Genomic DNA, 9,123 nt, shown 5'->3' with positions numbered 1-9,123 from the left:
AAACCACCCCCCACCTCAATCCCTGCCCCCATTGCTCACGGCCCCCACGGGCCACCCCTCTTCCTCTTCCTTCATCCACCCCACCCCACTACCTACGTGGCTGACCCAAATTCAAAGCGCTTTGTATATATAATTGTTTTTTCTGCTGCATGTTTTGTTTTGGGGGGAAGGGGGGAGGTGGAGATCCTCTCCAGACCCCCACATGCGGACCTGCCATATGGAGGAGGCATTTTGGGGGCTCACGAAGAAATTAGCGCAGCTCCATACCTGTACGGACTGCATAACTTTTAAACTCCCGGACTCAAAGATATGGACCCACACACACGCAGGTACAGGAAATACAGCCAGACCAGAGCCTTTTCAGACCCGAGCTGACCGGAAGACGTTGCCTTTCATTCATTCATCCTGCCCGCGTCTGTGGAGTCCTTTACTAGGCGACGAGCCCTGGAACACAAGTTGGACAGTTTTTAAAGGTCCCTGCGCTCGCCAAGAGAAGGAAATAGATGCTCAGGAGTAAAATACCGAGAGAATCGGATCTGGCGCCTCCTAACGCAGCTGGCAAGCAGGCGAAGGGTAAGCCCTCATTGGCCATTTATAAGAGAAAAGTCGGTGGAAAGGTGCAAAGCGCTCTGGGGTGGGACGCGGGGAACTTTGGGTGCCCCTTGATTAATCCTTTAGGAATTTTTGGCAGAGGTATTGGCACTCTCCTGCTTTCTGTCAATATACCTGGTTGGCCATGGCCACCACCCCCAAATCTGGAATCCTAAATATGCTGTCCTGTAATTCCATTATGAACAACAGTCAGGTAGCCTTTGATGATGATGAGAAAAGCTGGCCGTACACATTGCTCTAGCCCAACTAGGCCTGATCTTTGGGGTAACGGTCAGGAGGAGATGACCACATGGCACCAGGGCTACAATAAAGGAACATTACAGATACTCAGAGCAAGTTTTGCCAAAAAAAAAAAAAAAAAAAACCACTCCCATATTTTTATTTCTGCCATTAGCCCTTTAGGATAACTGGAGCAGGTAATTTTGAGAAACTGAGGCTCAGAGAAATTATCAATCTGGATGATTCCTCTGCCCTCATAGGGTACCTAGTCAGTCAACACTCCATTCACACAGAGAGGTGTGGAGAGGAAGTGGCTTCCCCGTCAGAGATCAGATGTGAACTATCAGCCCTGGCTTGGTCACCCTAAGAGACAGCTTCCCCCTCACTCACCTTAAAGTTTCCTGTCCTAGCTTTCTGTATTCTTTTCTAATCCACTCCCAAAAACTGCTCTTTGAAGTTTGTTTGAAGCCTAGTCCACTAGATGGCAAATATCAAAATTAGTTTCCAAACTGAAATCGCCCAGTTTAGCTCAGTGTGAGTGAGAAGGGTTTAGCTTTCAACCCCTGTCAAGAACCAGGAACCAATTTATCTGCCTCTCTCTCACACAAGACCCCTTGCAGGGTAATAGTCTTATTACTCCTCACATTACAAAGAGGAAACTGAGTCTCAGAAAGGCAAAACCACTCACCCAAGTTCACAAACTTGTAAGTATAGTTAGCGGGGCTCAAACTGGAGCCTGGTTCCGCCCTCCCATGCTTTTTTAGATATTGACTACCTTCCCTGCTCCCACATAATTAAATGAACATGTTCAAAGGAGGGTCAAGAAAAGGAAGTTAAGTGCAATAAGGTAAAAACGAAATAGAATGCTTGATCCTAACTCTCTTTTCCTCCCAGATACCCTTCTCTCTCTCCCCATGTGGCCTCATGGTGTCCCCAAAGGCTGGTGTCAGGAAAAGATCCGATGGCAGGCACCTCGGTGCAAAAACAGTTAAGTCCATATATCACCCCAATGGGGAGTTCCTGGCCTGTCAGAGTGGAAAGGGGTTGAGTAGTCACCTAATTTAATCCCTTCCCTTTACAAACCATGAGGAAACTACAGACCAGAAAGAAGAATGGGCCAGCCAGGGGTTTGTTCCCCCTTGGACTCCCCCAGAAAGCCTACCCTGCTGCCTGGTCCTAAGTGGTCACTCAATAAATGTTGGGTCCTTGATGGATCACCTTCCCCAGCATATTTGCATTTTCCCTTTATCAGTAATTGGCAGATGAAAGGCTTTGTCCTCCCCTTGAAAGAATTCCAGGCATTTGCTCAAAGTGGGGGAGGAGGTTATTTTGGGCCAAAGGGGGAAGGGCCAAGACCCTTGAGCTCCTGGTGTTGGCTAATTGTCCCAGAGGAGCCAGCAGTAGGTGAGAGAGGGAAGGGAAGATTAAGGTTCTTCTCCAAGAGAAGTACTTTTTCCTGCAGGAAAAAAAAGACCAGGCCAGTTGCATTTGAAACTTAGTGATAATGACTTCCTGGACCCTCCTTCTCATTCTTACAAAAGACCGAGTCAAATCCTGGCTCTGTTGCCCTCATTCATTCATTTCTTCATTTATCAAAGGTTGATTGAGCAGCTCTGTGCTTTAAGACAGAGGGAATATAGAAGAACCAGCTCTGATTGTACACCTACTCCAGGCTGCACACGGAGTGGACAGATGACTCTAAAGGGAATTAGGAATCCCCAGAATCTAGAATCCAAGACTTTCAAACTGTTAGAAACTGAAGCTGTTTTCATACTCATAAATAATTGTATAAGAACTCCTGATTTTTGAGTGCTTACTATGTCTTTAAGCAAAGCTACTCACAGTTGCTATTTCTTTGAATCCTCATCTAAACCCTAATGAGAGAGGGTCTAGAATTCCCCACCTTTATTTCGTTACTTGCCCAAATTTTACAGCTGTAAAATAGCAGAGACAAGATTGGCACCCAGGGCTTGTAGGAATCCAGGGCTCACAGCCTTTACCGTTCACTGTATCTCCCAGTAGGGCTGTCCCCTAGGACATGGTCATTGAAATATTCTATGTCTGTGCTGTCCAATACAGCAGCCTCTAACCACATGTGGCTATTGAGCGCTTGAAATNGCCCGACGCGGGGCTCGAACCCACGAACCGCGAGATCATGACCTAAGCGAAAGTCGGACGCTTAACCGACTAAGCCACCCAGGTGCCCCAAAATCTTTTTAACTTTAATTAAGATGTAAATAGCTGTATGTAGCTAGTGTCTACTGTTATGGGATTGTGCAACCTTACAGTGTTTTCCAGAATTTGTCTTAACTCACCTACCAAGCCATATATACCTCACAGTCTGATTTGGCACCAGGTCTCCATAATCAACCTTCTGGAGATATTTGTGGAATGAACGAAGGGACCCTGAGAAAATGAGGCATTGGAATGATGAGGTGGAGGAAGGGGACAAGGTATGTCTGCAAAGGTTTCCTAGAAGGGGCCATCTGGTACAATGTAAATGTTTGGAGTGTTAGCCCTTCAACCACTCACTCTGGGTGCCTGCCAGGAGCAAGCCACTGTAGGCACCTGGGGATGCCAGTTGGGTAGAAGATTGATCCCACCTTCCCAGATCTGACAAATAAACTTCTCAAGGACAGGTAATTGGTGATGGGGCAGGAAGCCTTAGAAATGGGTAACCACTTCCTGATATATATCATGCTGATACAAACAAACACAAAGATGCAATCCATTGTAGCCCTGTTTGCAACAGAAAAAGACTGAATATGGGGGCGCCTGGGTGGCTCAGTAGGTTAAGCATCCAACTTCTGCTCAGGTCATGATCCCACAGGTCATGATCCCACAGCTCCTGAGTTTGAGCCCACAGTCCGGCTCTCTACTGACAGCTCAGAGCCTGGAGCCTGCTTGAGATTCTGTGTCTCCCTCTCTCTCTGCCCCTCGTCCACTTGTGCTCTCTATCTCTCTGTCTCTGTCTCTCTCTCAAAAATAAACATTAAAAAAATTAAAAAAGAAAAAGGCTGAGTATGATCTAAAAGTTAGGGAGCTGATTAAATAATTCTTGGACCATTTGTGCAATGAAACGTTATCAAAACACAAAGAACAAAGTAGTTCTACATATACTGATGTAGGAGGATTTCATGACATCCTGAACACAAAACAGAACAAGGTGTGGAATAGTTAGACTAAAATTGTGCTGACCACTTACATCAACCAAAGGGAACAAACCTATATCTGCGTTTATTCTTTCGTATATACAGGATTTTATTCGGAAATAAATAAAATGTAAAAATGGGGGGAGGGCACCTGGGTGGTTCAATCGGTTAAGCATCCAACTTCCGCTCAGGTCATGATCTCAGGGTTCGTGTGTTCAAGCCCTGCGTCGGGCTCTGTGCTGACAGCTAGCTCGGAGCCTGGAGCCTGTTTCAGACTCTGCATCTCCCTCTCTCTCTGACCCTCCCCTGCTCACGCTGTCTCTCTCTCTCTCTCAGAAATAAATAAAAAACATTATAAAAAAAAGATTTAGAATCAAAAAATGGGGAAAAGAACCTGGAAAAGAGAAGAAAATGTATTGTTTGGTACAGTGTGACATTTATAACACATATGCATTTAGAGTGGCCTGATTTGAGATCTTACAGACTCAATTTCATTTTCTATGTTGTAGTATGTATCATACTCAGACAGGACTTTCATTTTATTTTTTTTTTAAGTTTATTACTTATTTTGAGAGAAAAGGAGAGAGAAAATTTCAAGCAGGCTCTGCACTGTTAGGGCAGAGCCCAACATGGGGCTCAGTCGCACAAACCATGAGATCATGATCTGAGCCGAAATCAAGAGTTGGACACTTAACCGACTGAGCCCCCAGGCGCCCCAGGAATTTAATTTTATTCATCTTTTAAGACAATAAAGTTCAGGGGCGCCTGGGTGGCTCAGTCAGTTGGGCGTCCATCTTCGGCTCAGGTCATGATCTCGCGGTTCGTGGGTTCAAGCCCTGCATCGGGCTCTGTGCTGACAGCTCAGAGCCTGGAGCCTGCTTCGGATTCTGTATCTCCCTCTCTCTCTGACCCTCCCCTGCTCACGCTGTCTCTGTCTCTCAGAAATAAATAAAACATTAAAAAAAAATTTTTAAAGACAATAAAGTTCAAATAAGTATTGTTTAGGTATATATTCATAAGCAGTAAGGTATAAATAAAAGCAAATGAATGATTAACACAAAATGCAGGAAGAGACTCGACTCTGAACAGGGAGAAGTGCTGGTGATTTTCTGTTTCTTAATCTGGATGGTGGGCACCTGAGTGTAATTCTTTAAAATTTTACAAATAAAATTGTACTTATGAAATATTCCACAATCTAAAAATTGTCTTGGGGAGCCTGGGTGGCTCACTTGGTTAAGCATCTGAATTCAGCTCAGGTCAGGGTCTTGCAGTTTGTGGGTTCAAGCCCTGCATCTGAGCTGTTGGCTCAGAGCCTGGAGTCTGCTTCGGATTCTGTGTCTCCCTCTGTCTCTGCCCCTCACACTCTCACACTGTTTCTTTCTCTCTCTCTCAAAAATAAACATTCAAAACAATTTTTAATAAAAAATAAATAAGAATTGTTTTAAAATTGCTTCAAGTCTAAGAGCATCTGGCTGGCTGTGTGGGTAGAACATGCGACTCTTGATCCCAGGGTTATGAATTCGAGCCCCATGTTGGGTGTAGAGGTTACTTAAAAATAAAATCTTTTTTAAAAAATGGCTTTAGTTCTTTCTCCCCCGTCCCCACACATCCCCCCTAGTTTCTCCTGTCCACACTCCCATCCCCAGAAAACTTGCTAGCATGTCTCTTGTGTGTCCTATCAGAAATAGTTTATACATTTACACACTTCTATATATATTTTCTATTATTATTATTTCACATAAATATTACCCATTGTCCTCTTTCTTCCATTTTGCACTTAATATTATCTTGGGGATCTTTCCATATATTATCTGTAGAACTGCATCATTCTAAAATATTATGTAAGGATGAGGTAAGTCTGAATGTCATGATTCAGAAAATGTTCAAGATTGGTTAAGAAACAAAAAAAAAATCAGGATATCGGGGCACCTGGGTGGCTCAGTCGGTTAAGCGGCCGACTTCAGCTCAGGTCATGATTTCATGGTTCGTGGGTTCGAGCCCCGCGTCGGGCTCTGTTCTGACTGCCAGCTCAGAGCCTGGAGCCTGTTTCAGATTCTGTGTCTCCCTCTCTCTCTGACCCTCCCCTGCTCACGCGCTCTCTCTCTCTCTCTCTCTCAGAAATAAAACATTAAAAAAAAATTTTTTAAATCAGGATATCATATATGCTATGATCCCATTTAAGTTAAAAAAGAAGAAGGAAGAGCTTGCATGGAGCAGCAAGCCATTAAGTTTGATCACTTCTGAGGAGGGAGAAAACGTTGAGGGAGTTCTATGGAGACCATCATATATTATTTGCCCTTTTATATTTATCAAATATTTCAAACATAAAGGCATAGAAAGTAAATATACCAAATATAACAAGGACTTGTGTATCCACTTCCTAGCTTTGCCAAGTCCTAGGTTTTTGTCATATTTTGTATTACTTTTGCAATTTAATAAATATTTTGGGGAACAGCATACCATGCTTTCTCTGTTCAAGTGATTGGAATTCCCAAAGACATTTTTTCTTTTTTTTTCTTTTTTTTCCCCCACCAGTCCCATGTCGATTGAAGTATCACTTAGAAAGAGCAGCTTACAAACAGCCTGAGTGTCAGGCTTTGGGCATTTGGGGAAGACTGTGTCGAGAGTTCTACAACTTGGAAATAACAGGTGAGTTAATTAAGGGGTTAACTCCAGGAGGCGAGTCCTAAAAGTTCGAAGAGACTTTCAAAACTTGCATCTTTGGATTGATGGACAAGTGTATTAACCAATGGAAATCAAAGTCCAAGCATTACTTCATCATGCTAAATTATCATTGGTTGTCAATCCCTGGGGGCCGGACTGCAGGGCTGGCAGTTAACCATTTCAGGGACGATCTTGCCCTTAACATCAATTTTATTTTGAAAGATTAAGTGGGGACAGATGAAAAGCCTAAAAAGATCCCCCAGACCTTCAAGTGTCGTTGTGGATTTCACCCCAGCAGGTAGAGTTCCGCCCCACAAAGGAACACCCCGGGACAAATTTCCTGGAGAAAAGTTTTGAACCTTTAAAATGAGGAATCAGCTGACCTTGCTTAGTGAGAGGGGAGGGGAGGGGAGAAGTCCGATTCACTTTTTGTGCTGTCAGAACAGAGCCCAGTGTTGGAGCCAATTCCATTAATCTTGCAGAGCAATCAGTCACTGAGAGGATTGAATTGCATTTCCTGCCCCAAAGATGTAGAGACCGATGACCTTTGCAGCAGCCCTCAGACCCCCCAGTTCACAGCTGGAGAGAGGATGTGTCAGCATTTACTTTCGGGTCTCACCCTGTCCTTTGTTCAAAATTCAAACTCTTTGTGCGCAGGCTGCTGCAGGGGTTTTTGTAGTTGTTGATGCTGCCGATTTTTTTTTTTAACCTCCCACGTCTTGGAACTTCTGAGAATCAAACTCTCTATTTAGCAGAAGATAATATCTGGAGGTGCCCCCAGAGAGGGAACCAGAATAGAGGCTGGGGAATTTTAAGAGAGGCCATTGGACCTTCTGGCTTTCATTACTGCCCCTTCCTGGGCTCCCTGAATGCTGCAGGCTGAACTGGATAGAGCCAAAAGCCCTGCAAGAGGAATAATAATGCCTTATGTGGACATGGGTCTGTTACCCAAAAAAAGCTTTTACATACATGCATTACCTCAGGTAAAAAGGAACTGCAAAGAATAAAAGCATTTACATAAAGGGACATTCTAAATTCCCAAATCAGGTGAGCAATATGACCTCAGACAAGATGCCCAGACTGAGCCTCAGTTATCACATCTGTAAAATGGGGGTCATAATATCAAACAAATAAGAGTTATAGGATTAAATGAACGAGTGTTCTACAACAGGGTGGTCATGTCATGTCTTCGTTAAAATGAAGTCGACCTTCTCTCCCCAGCAGGCCTTCAAAGTCTGAACGCGCTCAACTGTTTTGAGTTCTTTTAATAAACCTGCTTTCTCTCCTCCAGACCTTTGCATTTGCTGACCCCTGCGCCAGGAGCAGCCTCTCCTGCCAGCCATCCTCTCCATAGCCCTACTTATCTTCTTGGAACCACCTTTGATATCTTCTCTCTCCTGCCCCCCTCATAATGCTCATCACCTGATCTTAGTGTTGCCTATGCCGTCAGCAGACTGGGAGGCCTAGGGGTGTAGGGACCCTGGCTGCCTCCCTCATGGATGTGTCTCCTGCCAAGCACAGCGCTAGCGCCTACACTGAAAGCACATGTCAAAGCGCACCGGGCTGACTCAGTCAGGAGAGCATGTAACTCTTGATCTTGGGGTGGTGAGCTGAAGTCCTACGTTGGGTGTGGAGCCTACTTAAAAAAAAGAAAAAGTACCTGTCTAATGGAAGTCCAGCACCCCCACTGTGCCTCCTTTAGTCCCCGAATTCCTCACCCTTCTAGAAATCTAGGAATAACAGTACTGAGATTTTCTCCTGTCCTCGTAAGCCATATTACAACATCCTTTGCAAATGGAGTCAGTGGCTTTTTACCCCTCCTTGAAATGCACTTCATTAATTCACCAACTACTTACTGAGTACCTCCTAGGTTCCTCCACAGATCAGCCTTTATAGGAGAGCCTACTCTTCTCCCATAGCACCTCTTCATGGCACAGGCAGGCCTTCCACCCTGGTGAGGCTAGGATGCTCTTGAATGGAATAGACACTTGGCTCTTACCCCAAACCCAAGAGAAATCTCTGAGACCTCCCCTTGCAAAGTGAGAGTCAGGTAAGTTTGCCCAGCTTACCCTAGCACAAAGCTCTTAACATTCAGAATACTTGTGATAACTACAATAAAATACTCATGTGTGAACAGTCTATTGTCTGACTCTCTCTTTTAAAGGAAAAGGCCCGGGGCCTCTGGGTGGCTCAGTGCGTTAAGCTTCTGAGTTTGGCGCAGGTCATAATCTCATCACCATCTCTGAGGTTCACTGGTGAGTTCAAGCCCGCATGGGGCTTGCTTTGTGCTGACAGCTCAGAGCCAGGAGCCCGCTTTTGATTCTGGGCTCCTTTCTCTGCCCCTCCCCCGCTTATGCTCTTGTTTCATCTCTCTCTCTCAAAAATAATAAACGTTAAGATAGATAGATAGAGGGACGCCTGGGTGGCTTAGTTGGTTAAGCGTCCGACTTTCGCTTAGGTCATGATCTCGCGGTTC

At 44.7% G+C, this 9,123-nt stretch overlaps 1 protein-coding gene and 2 long non-coding RNA genes across 3 annotated transcripts in view; 2 read left to right on the top strand and 1 right to left on the bottom strand.

Annotated features, from left to right (window-relative positions):
• KDM2B (lysine demethylase 2B) overlaps positions 1–291 on the bottom strand; it is a 125,933-nt gene extending 125,642 nt beyond the window's left edge. Inside the window, exon 1 of the mRNA XM_077748054.1 lies at positions 268–291. Within this exon, the coding sequence (XP_077604180.1) occupies positions 268–282 (15 nt within the window). The 5' untranslated portion in view covers positions 283–291. The remainder of the gene's footprint in view (positions 1–267) is intronic.
• On the top strand, positions 20–2,591 carry LOC144218199 (uncharacterized). The gene is made up of 3 exons (XR_013331079.1): positions 20–573; positions 1,726–1,818; positions 2,430–2,591. It is a non-coding gene; the product is annotated as an uncharacterized LOC144218199 (long non-coding RNA).
• A 598-nt stretch (positions 2,592–3,189) lies between these two features.
• LOC144218200 (uncharacterized) lies at positions 3,190–8,746 on the top strand. Its single transcript, XR_013331080.1, has 3 exons — positions 3,190–3,284; positions 6,519–6,632; positions 7,939–8,746. It is a non-coding gene; the product is annotated as an uncharacterized LOC144218200 (long non-coding RNA).
• Positions 8,747–9,123: the final 377 nt, after the last annotated feature.

The sequence above is a fragment of the Crocuta crocuta genome, unplaced genomic scaffold, assembly GCF_008692635.1.
Source record: "Crocuta crocuta isolate KB4526 unplaced genomic scaffold, BGI_CrCroc_1.0 scaffold29, whole genome shotgun sequence".
NCBI lineage: Eukaryota > Metazoa > Chordata > Mammalia > Carnivora > Hyaenidae > Crocuta > Crocuta crocuta.
Note: the sequence above shows the minus strand (reverse complement) of the source record. Positions and strands in the feature narration are given on the sequence as shown.